This window comes from Lates calcarifer, linkage group LG19 (genome assembly GCF_001640805.2).
Source record: "Lates calcarifer isolate ASB-BC8 linkage group LG19, TLL_Latcal_v3, whole genome shotgun sequence".
Lineage (NCBI taxonomy): Eukaryota > Metazoa > Chordata > Actinopteri > Centropomidae > Lates > Lates calcarifer.
In genome coordinates this window covers 4,283,398-4,298,412 of record NC_066851.1, presented here as the reverse complement: position 1 = coordinate 4,298,412, position 15,015 = coordinate 4,283,398, and the positions used below count along the sequence as shown (strand labels likewise).

At 39.9% G+C, this 15,015-nt stretch overlaps 1 protein-coding gene across 1 annotated transcript in view; it reads left to right on the top strand.

The window, feature by feature from the left end:
- Positions 1-15,015, top strand: part of babam2 (BRISC and BRCA1 A complex member 2) — a 71,556-nt gene that overhangs the window by 10,368 nt on the left and 46,173 nt on the right. The window contains 2 exon segments of the mRNA XM_018695184.2: positions 9,211-9,405; positions 12,046-12,120. Coding sequence (XP_018550700.1) covers positions 9,211-9,405; positions 12,046-12,120 — 270 coding nt within the window.

The window sequence follows — 15,015 nt, the reverse complement described above, 5'->3', positions numbered from 1 at the left end:
GGAAAACAGTTCTCTCATTTTATGTCTCATCAGAAATCCATGCAGTTTCCACTGTGGCTTATCAGTGACATTCGCAACCTACTCCAGTTAGAACAACAGCCTAATAGTGATTAAGGCTGCATTCAGCTTTGCTTGGGTGCAGGGGCGTGAGCCCAGTAGGAGAGGCGTTCACCACAACAAACTTAGTGACAGGAATACAACGGAGTAGGACTACCCACGACTTGCTGGGAAAAATGACCATGTAGAGAGGAGGAAATGACAAAGACAGAGGCAGGAAGGGAGGGAAGGTGGAGAGCAATACTACTTAACCCTTACGTAGAAGATGTACTGTTGCATCACATGGTTCTGTCTTTCTTCCCTAATTCAGTAAATGATGATTACAGAACTGAGTGACATTTTAATCTAACGTTTTGGACAAATATTTACATGGAATGTCCAAAAAGAATAAATCCATTGAACAAATTTTGCAAGTGTTTAACATAGAAAGTTCTAAATTCAGCACACATACCACAGCATGTTTGAATATGATTGTTATGATGGCATATTTTGCTTATTTTTGTTTGCTGATTGTGATGCACTGTTCTGTAGTAATAAATTGTCTGCTCTCCATTCCCTTCCATGATTTGTTGTAGACATTTACTGTACACACCCACATATGTTCGAGAGTTATAGATATTGCACTTGTGCAAATTAAAACCCACCCCCATACAGGTGGGTTTTAATGTTTTGGTCCAGTAAATACAAATCATGTGTGCCCTTGATCACTGACACTGATTTGGATAAAGAGCACAAACATTCCAGCTCTCCCATGTTGATATCAGGGACAGAAGTGATGCAAGACCCATAAATCTCAGAGAGAGGCAACCTCAGAAAGAGAAGAACAATCCACTGTGGGACAGAGTGTTTTGGTTTGTTTTCACCACATATGTCTGGAGCCCTAACAATCTTGTTAGGATCTTTTGACCTTTTCAGCTTCATTATCCACCAGTTGTCAGCTGCTCAAAGGTATTTTAATACAAGCAAGACATTTAAAGTGCTTCTCACATGTGGAGAAACAGAACAATGTTGTCTTATACAAATCATTATTGCCTGTGATACTTTGTTGTTACAGACTTACAAGTAGTCAACATACTGTAGGCCAAAGAACATGAAATACACCCTTTATCTTCTACCATGAGATGGGAGTAAGTGTGCAGCACAACAGTTATCTCTAAACGCACCTCTCTTTTTTACTCATCTGATACTACTATTTGTCTGCCCCTCCATCCCTTTCTTTGTGTGTAATATATCATTTGTCTGGTCTAGACTTGTCCGGTGATGCGTGCAGGCACTGAACATTTTGGGAGTTCCCCAGTGTTCTGCATCTTTCTCAGTCTGTGTGTGTATGTGCCCGAGACCTGAGGTTAGTCTCGATGGCCTCTCTAGATACAGCATCAACATGTTTCCACTTATCCGTTCTGCAGTCTTCAGCTGTGCAGCACAGAAGCAGGCTCCGTCTAGTTACACTGGGAATTCCAGAATTCATTTCCATTGCACCATTTGGATTTGTTGTTGTTTGTTCCCTCACCTGGGCAGCCATTAATCAGCATAATTTGCTGCATTTGTGTCAATTAAATGAGCAAGTAGTAGGTTTAGCATAAATGGGGGGAAAATTAACATATTTTCAGTAATGGAAAGAAAAAGCTTCTGCTGGTTGGTTCCCTTATCTGATCTGTCCACTTTACTTATGCTTGAATAGTGATGATACATGTTGCTATTTTGTAGTCTTCATGACAACCAATTTCCCCCTCAATTTTCTTAATCTAGATGCTGATGATATGCATGCATATTTAGTAAATATGAGGGAAGATTTTTCATTCTTGATAAACCACGTTATACTTCTGCAGACTAGTGGGAACACTGAATACAGACATATTGTCTGAGAAACCCATACTTATACTCATTTCTGTTAGTTTTGGATGGTAAAGGGGGTGATTTTGAATGTGATCAACTCACCATTGCACTACTGTTAATTTTCCCCTTTAATTTAGTGCAGGGATTTCTTTTTTCAGTGCACAGCACAACATTTCAAGGGTTTCATGTATTATCTTGAATGTAGAAATTGGAAGGCTTAAAGGAGTGAAGTGTGATGATATTCTCTTTTTTTCATGTTGTCAAATCCCATGAAAAGCTATGCCATAAAGCCCAATTGATGTTCAGAAACATTAAAAACATATCAACGAGCCACACAGATGGACTGGGACTTATCCTCCACATAACTTTTTTACTTTTTACACCCACAAATTTGTATTAATCCACCACTGAAACTAGTCCCCAACAAATGCACTGTGTACTCCTGTTTGAATTACGTTTAGTAAAAGCTCAATCCATGATGCGACAATAATTAAACATTTACTAGTGTTATTGATAGTGTTAGTGCTATTAATGTACCATTGTTTGTCATTATTATTCCTTTAGCTGTAATAATAATAATAATAATAATAATAATTATTATTATTATTTTTATTATTACTACTACTACTCCCCCACCCCCCTCTCTTGCTGTCTAAACCCAACCGGTCGTGGCAGATGGCCGCCCACCTTGAGTCTGGTTCTGCTCGAGGTTTCTGCCTCTTAAAAGGAAGTTTTTCCTTGCCACAGTCGCCTAGTGCTTGCTCATGGTGGGATCTGTTGGGTTTCTCTCTGTAAATGTTATAAGATAAAGAGTACGGTCTAGACCTGCTCTATATGTACAGTGCCTCGAGATAACTTCTGTTGTGAATTGGCGCTATATAAATAAAATTTGACTTGACTTGACTTGAAAAGCTACAGTTGCAAGTGTTAAAGGATGTTAGGCGTTCTTAAAAAAAAAGACAGAAATAAAAAAAACAATATATTTGTGACACATTTTTAAAGATTTACATCCTTAGTAGGAACCAGCTAGGCTTGGATGTGAGAGCAACAGACAGGGTAGATCCCGTCATGTCAGTTAGGTTCACTGAGCAGTAACTTGTCCTGCTTTCTTAGATGAAATGTTTTACTATGTTGACAGTAAGGATTGTGTTTTTTTTTTTGTTTTTTTTTTTACATTTTTAGAAAGTTAAGACTATTAGACACTAAGTTGTGGTCTTGCACAGAGACATTGTTTGTAATCTAGATGCCAGGACAACTCCCATTAAGAAAATAGGGTATAATGCCAACTTCAGCATTCTACCCTTCTAGGAAAAGGAAACATTACCCCCTGGTAATCCTGAGTGCAAAGCATTGGTGAACACTTGCTATCTGCTGCTCCAGCTCGTTCCCTGTTACTGTTCTAACAATGGACCTCAGATGGCCCATAAAGTAAGATTATGTCAACCTGGGCATAGTATACCAACTGTTGCTCCTTCTTCCTTCCTGCTTTAGGGAATAATGTGTTCCAGTTTTTATTAGAGTTTATTATTGGCAGTGCTCACTGACAGGTCTGGGAATGCTTTTAGTGGGCCCGCCATTGTTTGCTACCAGAGATGGCTGGTGGAAAGGGGCTTGGCAAGTCCTAAACACCAGCTGATGGATGGGAGAAAACAAGAGACACATGCGCCAAGACTAAGATAGGACAATGGTATCAGCTCTCACGGTGGATTGGTACTGTGCTAAAGCAGCTACTGAGCCACATTAAAAGTTGTTAGAAAAGTGCTATTTCTGTCAACAAGTTGTACCGTGTTGGACACAAACCACACGGATCACAGTGAAAAAACACTGGGCTGAGAATGCCAAGTGTCTTAAACACATGACAAGAGCAATTTAGCATGATCTTAGACTTGGCACTCTCCGGGGGCGAAACAGGGTGTGAGCCCACACTTGAATTAGAGACTAACAGAGATTAATTTAATACTTGGGAGTTTTTTAATGCCTCACACTTTCAAGTCTACAGCGATTTATTGGATCAGGTTGCCAGCATCTATAAAAATCACATTTAAGACGTAAAAACAAATATCTTCTCTTGGCCTATATAATTATCTTGCATTTTCAGATGCCAGTCCCTCTCTCATTGGCCTAAGATAAATATTGGATCGAAGATGGTACAGACGGATGGCACAGGAAGACATAATTCTGTCAACTTGGGTCTATTCAGTGTGAAGATGCCCAATTTAGGTGTACATTTTGTTCTTAAAGGAAAACACTGTTTCTGTTGAGTTCTTCCCTTATCCTCAACATATTCACAATACGGTAGACTCACTAAAATTGTAGCTTAAAGGAATAACTGTGCCATGACATACACTGACATGTCTTTATGTAGTTTTCTTTTTATTCAACCAATACTACCTAGTAGACTGTATTAGCTACATGAGGAGCATGGATCCAGGGATGGCAGTCATTCTGTTGGTCGGCCCATCCACCACTTTGGTTCAGACTGAAATATTTCAACAACCACTGGATGGGTTGTCATGACTTTTGGTACAAACATTCACGGTCCCCTGACTTTTCCTGTATTGCCACCCTGACGCTGTTTTTGAGTGAAACCAAATGGAGGATAAATTCAAATGACATCGGTGATCCTGTCTTTTAATACAGTGCTATCATTAAGTCAACATTTTTTATGTCCATTGTTTTGATTTATGACCAAATACTTAACAAATGACATTCCCATCAGCCTCAGCTGTTCTTTTTGTTCAGTGCTAATTAACAAGCTTATAGCACCACTGGGGCTAAGTGGGCCTTTTAATCTCTTTCATAACTGTTGGCAGATCTCACTGAAGATCTTTTTAACTTTATCTTTTAAACTCATTAGACCCAAATGGCTAAACAGCTGCTTGTTTTGTTTTGTTTTTTCTATTTTTTTATTATGTTTAATTTATCTGTTTAATCATTTGACTGTCATTCGTGTATGACTTTACAAGTTCAGTTGACTACTCGTTACATGTTGCTTAGTGAACCAGTATTCCTCATTCTATTCATTTTCCTTCGAGAACTATTTTATTCATTTCATAGTCTTTCTGCTAGTCTGCCTGTCTAATTAGAAAAGGTGTCATTTGAGTAAATTAATCAATAAGCAGAAAGAACAAGTATTTTCTTTTAAAAGGCATAGTGTTCTGTAATATTTATGTCTACCAAATGTGCTATTTTGACTGTTCACACTGGCTTGGACACACTGCTACATGTATATCCAAAATGCTAAATCCTAATGCTAATCCAATATATTTTTAATATGCAGTTTTTAACATTGATATTGAATCAAATCCTAATATCTTATGGTAATACGATTATAAATTGCTTCCCTTACAAATATGTGCTCTTTTTAAAAAAAAAGGAATATATTAGTGGTTTATTTATTAGAGGTGACAGGTTTTATCATCAGCCAAGTTTAGGCTTAATCATTTGACACAGGTTTAGCCAGTGTGTTGTGACAAAATAATTGGATTATAAGGCCAGATTGAACCACAGAGTATTGTAGAGGGCTATGATATCTACCCCCTGTGGATAAAACCTTAAGAAAGATGTTCTTTCCATACAGAATAATCTAGAGGGCATGTAGATGGATATATTTTTTTGCCATTTCATTTCATCAAATGTTAAATCTTAGCTCTCAAATAGCCTAGATTGTGACTATATTTTGTTTTTTTGTTTTTTGTTTTTTATGTATCAAATCTGTACATTTTCCGCAGGGCTTATCCTATTCATGACAAAAACACATAGATTTGTTTTGGCACACACAGCCTTCAGCAGAGCGTATAAAATCAATTCAGTGAAGAGTCTGTACAGACTCACATGTCTATACACAAACACACAGACACACACACATGGACATTGCTTTTTGGCTCAGTGCTTTTTACTCTCTCTCCCTCTATATTCGACCAATGCTTTAACCACAGCATTCAAGCACTACCTTGTAAAGTCAGAACATTCAGTACAATACAAGATGAACTAATGTGCTGTCCTGTTATTGGCCATAACTGTGAGTTTTAGAATGGCTCTGTGGATGGTGTTCTGGGTAGGTTGGTCTACCAGTCCACCTTTGTGGTCCAGACTGAAATATCCCAGCAATCACTGGATGTATGGCCATGAAATCTGATAACATTTATCAACATCTCCAGAGGATAAGTCCTAATGACATTCACCTGACCTTTACTTTGTGTTTAGTGCTAATTAGCAAGCATCGGCATGCTTACTTTTGTTTGCCTTGTTAAAAAAAATGTACAATATTCTTTATTTATACTGGGAGAGGCCAGCCTAGCTTTTTAAAGCAACACCCTGCTTCACCTGGGAGACACCCAGTAGAGGCTCAGCTCCTCTGTCACTGGCCTGGGAATAGCTCCACTGGAGCAGCTGAGGTTAACTACTGAGTTTGAGGACATCTGTAATTACAGAGGGAGTGTTTCTCGTTCACTCCTGTCCTGACATACAGGAATCTGTCTTGCTCCTGTGCTTTTTCTGAACAGCAGTTGTCATATGGAAAACAAAAGAGGTGTGCTGCAGCTCACTGCAGTTATGTTTCCAATTTCATTATTACCCACTAATGAAACCGAGAACTGCAGAGTCTCAATACTGTTTTCATTGGTGTTGGCCTACTTGTCTGAGCTCTACCCTTTATTTTCTCTCCTCCTGTCCCACCTCTGATCCCTCCTCCCTGTCTCCTCTTGTCCTCAGTAGAGTTTCACTGATATTCTGTGTCACAATCCTGACACAGCACTTTCTCAGTCTCTCCTCAGTTTCAGCTCACTCCTGCCTTGGGGCACTGACTGCCTCTTTTGGACAATGCCCATCCTTGTTTGCATCGCCCCCTCGTTTCGGGAATCCCGGCATTGCTGGTAACCACTGGTGGATCAGGACGATGAGGTCACTGTCTCTGTTTAGCCTGCCCTTGCCATTGCTCCCCTCTGTTTCTTCCATGGCAAGGGGGATGTGGGTTGCTCTAAAACAATGGAAGCTTTCTCCCATTGGTCTCATATAGGCTGCCAGAGAGACAGAGACACAGACAGACATACAGTCAAGGAGACAAGCTAACACAAGTCAAAGACATCCTGCTTTTATCATCTCATTGCAATGGGTATTAATAGTTACAGTATTTCCAGCACCTATTAATTCTCCCACCCACTCGGTACACACTTGAATGGCTCTCTATTCAGATTTTCTCATCATTTAGGATGACCTGCATTTAATTGGCTTGAGTGCTGCAGCAAGGCAGGGAGAAACAACGGTGTACTGTAGTTACACATTTACTTTGGCGTTGCAGTTATGTCATCAGGTTGCACAGCTTGTTGTTTGTCTACTCACAGTTTGAGCCTTCCAGGAGGATTTCACTTTCAGAATGAGCAGGGGAATGGAATCACTTTCACTTTTCAGGGCTCAAGGGCTGCACAGTGGCCTGTGTCATGCCCAATGCTTAGCCACATATGAGCCGCCTTCTCTCAAATATTGTTGTCATCATCTTCATCCCCTTCATATTGAATTGCTCAGTGGGAGAGAAAAAGTTTCCCCAGTTGCGCATTTAGTCTCACCTTTATGACCAAAATGACGTGTATCACATCATGTTGGTCTGAAAAGTAGTGATTATGTGAAAACTAGAGGTGACAAGTGCCACCTCTCCAAAGTGCTGTTTCCTCAAGGGAGCATGAATCTCTTTTTATTCAAATTCATAAGCACAGTCATTTCAAAGTCCAAACTGTGCAGCAGATTCATTTAGCCAGTTTGGTTTGGTTTGGTGTCAAGAGCTCAGCCATCCCTTTATCTTCATTAGTCCTAGACATGTTTCCTGCAATTTATATTCGCATTAATTATAAGAATTTTATTCCTAGCGCATCACTGGACAGGAGGGAAAAACTTCTTCTTCTTCTTCTTCTCTTTCAGAATTAACTCAGTAGAGGGTCACATTTGGTTGGTTCTGCTCTCTCATGTCATATCACAGGTGGTTGCATATGATTATAGTTTTGACCTGTAAATTTGCATATTGTTTTCCTGTCTCAGTCAGTTGTTGAAGTGCTTTTTTATGATGGCTTAAGTTTAGATTGGTGAAAGGGACAGTCAGTGTGCACTCTGGACCGTATGCGAGGTACACTAATAAATCAGCTGAAATGCTTTAAGGCCACACAGTTATAATTATTATGTAAGCAAATATAGAAATGGGCGTCAGCTTATCTAACTTTAACCATGATAAAATTAATCAAGTAAACTGACTGGGTGTGTGTGTGTGTGTCCATGCTACTAACCACACCCTTATCAAAAATCTTTAGCTATCAGGCAGTTTGGCAGCAGAGGTCAGACAAGTCTCAGATAGAAAAGGTCAGGTTCAGTACTTTTCCATTTCAACCTACATTACCCTGTGGCAACAGGACATCCTTAAGCACAACCCTTTCCTTCTGATCTGGTTATGGGAAGTACCATGTGTCAGAAATAGGCAGTTTTTTCCCTCTGGGTTCAATATTTGTTCCCCTACCATGTTCTTACTATCTATCTTAACTATCCCTACGGCCTCTCATAGCACTTTTTTCCTATCCACTATACTACTACTACATTCATTTGCAACATTTCCCAAAGTATCTTCATAAGGTGTTAAAATTAATATCTCTTGCAGTGATCTGACCACATGTATGCCAGTGGAGGCATATTTGACTACTGTGTACCTTTCTATAATACTGGAAACAACTGAGACCATGTTCAAGATAATTGTTAGTCGTCAAGTCAAGTCGGTTTCATTCATATAGCGCTGAATCACAACAAAAGTTATCTCAAGGCACTTCTTGTATGGAGCAGGTCTAGACCATCCACTTTATTTATCATATAGAGAGAATAGGGGAAGGAGAACATAGCATAATGCAGATTCCATATAGAGATGTAAAGTGTTATTAATAATAGTAATAATAGCAAGAATGGTAATGACAGTTATAATAGTGATAATAACATTGTGCCACATAAAAAATCCTTAAAATCCAGGACGTCTTATCAGGATATTGCCATTAGAGGACATTTTAAATTTCGAAATATTTAGTTGACTTTGTGCTCAAAGCACAGCACTTTTTGTTTTTAATACCATGTTGACATCTTTTTGTAGACCTAAAATCACTTCAGATAATTTCTTGCCAAATCTGCCTCAACAGACAACGGAGTAGATGCCAAAAAAGGCTGCTAATCCTTCCAGTTCATTTGCTTTTGTAATTCTAATAATGGAAGATTGATTTTGTTGAACCTTTAAAAAAAGAAGATCAGTGGCATGTCTGATGTTTGTCCTTATGCCTCTTCTCTGGTGCCTACCAGCATTTGGTCCAGTGGGATGCAGGGAACCCTGAATGTTTGCTCCAGCTGGTAAAGGAGCTTATCCAGCAGTACCACCACTACCAGTGCCAGCGTCTGCGTGAGAGCTCCAGGCTTCTGTTTGAGTATGACAGCCTGCTGGAGGATCCCAACTATGGCCGCAACATGGAGATTTATGCTGGACGCAAAAACAGCTGGGTATGTACCTGATCTCCTACATTTTACAAAACTAAGTCATGTGATGGTTTTACAAAATTTCCACTGAAAACACTGTTCACATGTTATTCCCATAGCTTGGTCAGTCTCCATCAGTCTTATTAAATGTAGAGATGTGATGGAATGATCTGAGCAAGGTTTGACTTATGCATAATAACGTGCTGGCCTCAGAAAAAATTCCAGAGGAAGTAGCATGTGATAAGACTTCCTGTTTGATTGTGCAAAGCATCTAGTACCAGACAAGTAAGAATTATATACTTTGGTTCACTTTATTTTGACGGGGCACAGTTCGGCTCCATGGATATGCGAATTTCAGATCATTGAGCTGCCATGTTGTCATCTGTGTATCTGTTTGCTTGTGTGACACATCATTTGTGACACAATGACAGTAACTCATAAACCGTACATAAGCCAATTTTATGCTCACATTACAGGTTGTACATTTAGAGTCAACTGTTGGTCTTGGAAAATCATAAATTTACATAATATTCAAGACAGTTCTATGTTATATATATTATTGTTATAAGTGTTGTTACTGTCCAGTGCTTCAGACTACAGTATTTGTGTTATTTAAAATCATGTTTATTTGAATACAATTACATTTAAAATTTAAAATAAAATTGTGATAATCAGCCAAACTAATGGCCTGACTAGCATAACATTTTTGTGTAATATGCCACAGTGAGACATAAAGCACTTAATTGATTGGGAGCTTTAAAATGACAGTGTCTCATATTTATTCATGTTTATTGTGGGACATCCCGATAGACAAAAGGTTAAAGAGCACACTATAACTGCAGCATCTCAAGTTTTAACTTTGAGCTGCCCATTGCAAAACCACATCATAGCTTTTACAAAACAACTAAGAAAGGGGAACATTTTCTAAGCTTTGGCTTATTAATTTTTTGTAAACTGATGTGGTAAAGGTGTGTGGTTTTGGGCCACAACCAGTCACTGTGAAGATGATCTTTTATTGTGGTTGAACCTCAGGACTTCAGTAAAAGTTATGTTATTTCATCAAAGACTTTGCAACTGAAAATGGTTTTGTAATTGTTGAGTAGGGTGTTGTGTTTGTTTTCTTATTTGTTGATCAGATATTTCATTATCTAAATCTAAAATCCATTCTAACATTAGAATATATTAATTTGTCGTGTAGCCATCAAGGTGATTGGTAAGTGTCTTGTAAGCCCACATGGGATGGACACCCAAAAGAAACAGTCAAAAAATATGCTTACAGACAGGGGACAAGTTAAGAGAAAAGCCTAACATAAAATGTCTTAATTAGGTCTTGGGCCACCATTAGCCACCAGAAGAGCTTCTGTGTGCCTTTGACATTGTTTCTACAAGTCTCTGGGATTCTACAGGAGGGATGGAACACCTTTCTTTCAAAAGCTATTCATCCTCATTAGTTGTTTTGATGATTGTGGTGGAGAGTGCTGTCTAACATGTTGGTCCACATACTTTCACAGATGTTCAATTGGGTTGAGATGTGGTGACTGTGAAGGTCATATCATATGATTTATATCATTTGCATACACATCAAATCATTCAGTGACCTTTCATCTTAGAAAAGACCACTCCCGTCATAGAAATATATAGAAATGTTTCATCATAGGAAAAAGGTGATCACTCAGAGCAACTTGTTTTGCAGTGACCCTTCCCTCTAATGGGATGGGTTGGCACAAACTATGCTAGCAAAAAGCCCCCAACAGCATAACCAACAAACCAGATACCATAGGGGTCAGGTATTCAGGCCTGCACTTCCACACTTGTTGAGAATTTGATGAAGGATGACTCATCTGACCATATTATTTTTTTCCAGTGCCTATGGCGTTTGCACCACTGAGCTCTCAAATTTGCATCATTGTAATGAGGGGTTTATACACTGCCACCCTACTATAATACCCCTCTCTATGTAATTGTCAACGGACTGTTCTTGCTGACACAGTCTGATCACGTCCTGCATTGACATTCTCAGTCACCTGTGGAAGAGTTGCTCTTTTGTTTTTCCTTATATCACACTCATGCACAAATGTGCCCTGTCGACCACAATGTCTGACCCTATTTACTTGATGTCTTTCCCATAGATCAAAATGCAAATGTCACTTTACTGTTCCTACTGAAACACTAGCCAGTTGAGCAGTCTTTGTGACTGAAGCTCCTGCCATCCATGCCCCAACAGTGACTCTTTCAAAGTCTCTTGCCATCTTGATGCAAAATCAGAATCAACTGGGTCTGCTCGGCATTTTAATTCATGTCGCGAAGCATGACTGGGTGTTAATTGCTTGATTTACCATGCAGTGCACCTGTGTGGAAGCATCTGCATTTGTTATGTTTCTCCACTTATTCACTCAGGTTTTTTCTTTCATTTGTCACCTGTCTGTGTTTTCCAAGGTCCTTATCTATACTGATGCGTTGAGCAGTTTGGAATGTTTCATTAAACAAAAAAAGGGTTAAATCACACCTATATTCCCCAAACTTAAGCATAAAAATTGATTATAATCATTTTAAGTGAATACTGTATTCTTTTGAATGTTTCATATATACATATAAGTGTGTTTTTTTTTCCATTTATATATGACCTGTATGTTGTACACTTTGTCTTTGCTTCTTGTTCTTCAGACGGGAGAGTTTTCAGCCCGTTTCCTTCTTAAACTCCCTGTGGACTTCAGCAACATCCCTGTCTATCTCCTTAAGGTAACCCTACCATACCCTTACACATTTTGACTCATAAGTAAGGTACACATCTTCTTCACATTACACACACACACAACGCAGAACAGCAGACATTGCTTGCAGATTCATTAATCTCAAGGTAGATTTCATCATGACGTCCCTCCCTCAGATATTATGAGATTACATGAGTGTTCATTTGTTTACATGTATGTGTGTCCACGTGTTTTGCACATATGTATGCAATGATAACAGTCGGGATTTAAATGAACGTGTGTGTTAGTGTGTGTGTGTGTGCATGTATGCAGACTCCAGTCTTGGGGGCTGCAAGTTGACTAATCAGCAAGCCGTCACTCTCGATCTGCTCTGAGCCGCGTGGTGTCTGGAGGCAGCTTAGCCCAAACACTCTCTCTCTTCCCCCCACCCCTCTCTATCTCTCTCTCTCTTTCTCTCTCATCAGTGATTGCCTTTACCCCTCTCTCACTCTCTCCTTTATCTCTGGTTGTCTTTTCACCCCCCCCCCATCTTTGACTGCCTGCGTGCTGGAGGCCCTGGCTCTCTGGCCTTTTCCAGCCTAGCCTCTGTTTGTGAAAAGAAATGATGGTAAACATAAGGGAAACAGCAACCACCATCAGCCTCACATCAGCCTTTGTCCCCACGTCTCTCAGACCTGGAGCACCGAGACTCGTCTCTCTCTGTAGGCTTTGAGCAGACTCATCCAAAGTCAAAGCCATTTTTCAGAGCCGCGTTGCTGGTCATGGTAGAATTTTTTATTCTTTACCTGCATGTCTTGAGGCAGGAAAGTTTCTAGACTCAGCCCTGAGCGGAAGACAACTGGTGACATTTTTCCAAACAAGCATGCTGTCTTTTGCTGGAATTTTCTGTGCAAAGGCTCTCAAAAGCAAGGCACACACAATGACACCTTTAACCAGTGGGTGGTGGTAGCTGTAGAGCCACTGACACAATGTTGTCCAAGAGGAACTCTGTAACATTTAGTAATTTTATTAGAGATGAAATCTTGGATGTGAATGATGTGAATGTACATTTCTGTCACCTTAATCATATCATTTGCTTCACATGTTCACTCACACACACACACACACACACACAACACACACCACAAACACACGCTCACAGTATTATGCTGTATTTGGCAGCTAGGGTATACATAGTATCACCATGGGAGCACTTGAAGAGTATCGACTTGCAGAGAGGAAAGTAATGAACATCAGCCCACACCTTGTCCACCTACGCATTACAGAGGAACGGGATTATGCAGCATATAGGCTGGACTCTAAGAACACAAATGTACTATACGCCAAACCAATGACCTGAATTTTCAGTTTGACAGTTGTCATGCAATTAGTTCTGTCAGTGTGATGCTGTCTCAAGTCAACTGTTTTTGTGCATTGCACATTTCTTCACTGCAAGTAATTCCATAGATGTAAAGCAGTTGAAGTGCAGTTAATTCACTCCTACAGTACTTCCTGAGTGAGCAGCCGGATATACCATATACTATGTATTCACTGTAAAGGAACGTTGGAACCACATGTCTATGAAATTGAAGACGATTTGTGAACATGAAAATATCTGACACACAGGGCAGATTTTGCGCCTGTTTTTCTGGTGCACATTTGATGTGTTCTGCCCCAAACACATGCGGTGTGTTTATCAAACAGGGACACGAGCTGTCACTTGTGCACAAGGTGTGTCTTTCTCCTTGATGCACATGCATTTAATGGAGGATCATGCAAATAATAGGAGGAGACATGTTAACAGAGCGCGATTATGTGTTCTGTTGGATTTACTTAAGTCTCTCAATTTGCAACTGTTGGTTTTGCAGGGAAATTTCTCTGCTTCTGAAAATCAGGGTATACACAGCTCAATGGGATTTACAAGGACAACAAGCACCAAGCATCAGCTCTCTCATCTTTGATTTGGCTTGATATGTCTCTTCATCTCCTTTTCATTTCCCATGAAACCATTCCTTGTCTTCTTTTGTATTGAAATAACAGCTTCATAATCATTTTGATGGTACATTGACTAGTAATACGTTGAATTGTGCTTCCGTCATGCCCACCCTGAAAGCCTGTTCTTGCACCATGTAACTTTGATGAGCAGGTACGATCTCCCACTGATTGAGTGATAGTCAGCAGCTTAAACTGCTGGAATCAGGCCCAGCAAGTTGAAGAGTAAAGCCAAACTGTACTTTCAAACAGATACTTTGAAAATATTCAAAATTCTAGACAAAGTTTGGTGTGTTTGATACAGTGACAGTTTTTCTGTGTGTGGAAGCCAGGGATCATGTGGAATATACACCGTTCAGCTGTGTTTCAGTTCAGTTAGTGGGACTATGCAGTCGGAGCTCCGGTCAGACAATTGATAGGCTTTGTTTTCTGAACATGGTGCTGGTCCCAGCAAAAGACAGTAAGACTGTCTTTGTGTATTGTATCATTACAGACTGTGCTGTGATGTCTGGTAAAGGTTCAGAGTCCTGAATCCGTTACTTAAACTGAATTTCTTCATCGTTCATCATCTCACTGACAACTGAGCAACATGCCCCCACTAACACAAGCCCTTGCACTATTTTAACATAGGACTGTTTCCAGCCTGAATGCCCACTAAGCCTTCTATCTATTTAATAGCCAGTCCTCTTTACCACAGAAAAAAGCCAGCACTTCAAAAATCAAAAAGATGATGCTCTGCAGACAGAGTATAAGCTATCAGCCAGGTACTGTAGGTAGAGGTCAGACTGTTGACCCTTTTTTGAATCAACCTCCCCATCAAATCCATGGATGTCCTTGCTTGAGGAGGGAGGGTTTGGCAATGAAGCGGAAATCTGTTCAGACATAGGCTACTCTGCACTACTAGTGGATGCTGAGATGTTGCTGGTGGGTGCAGAGCTGTGGAGGACGACTG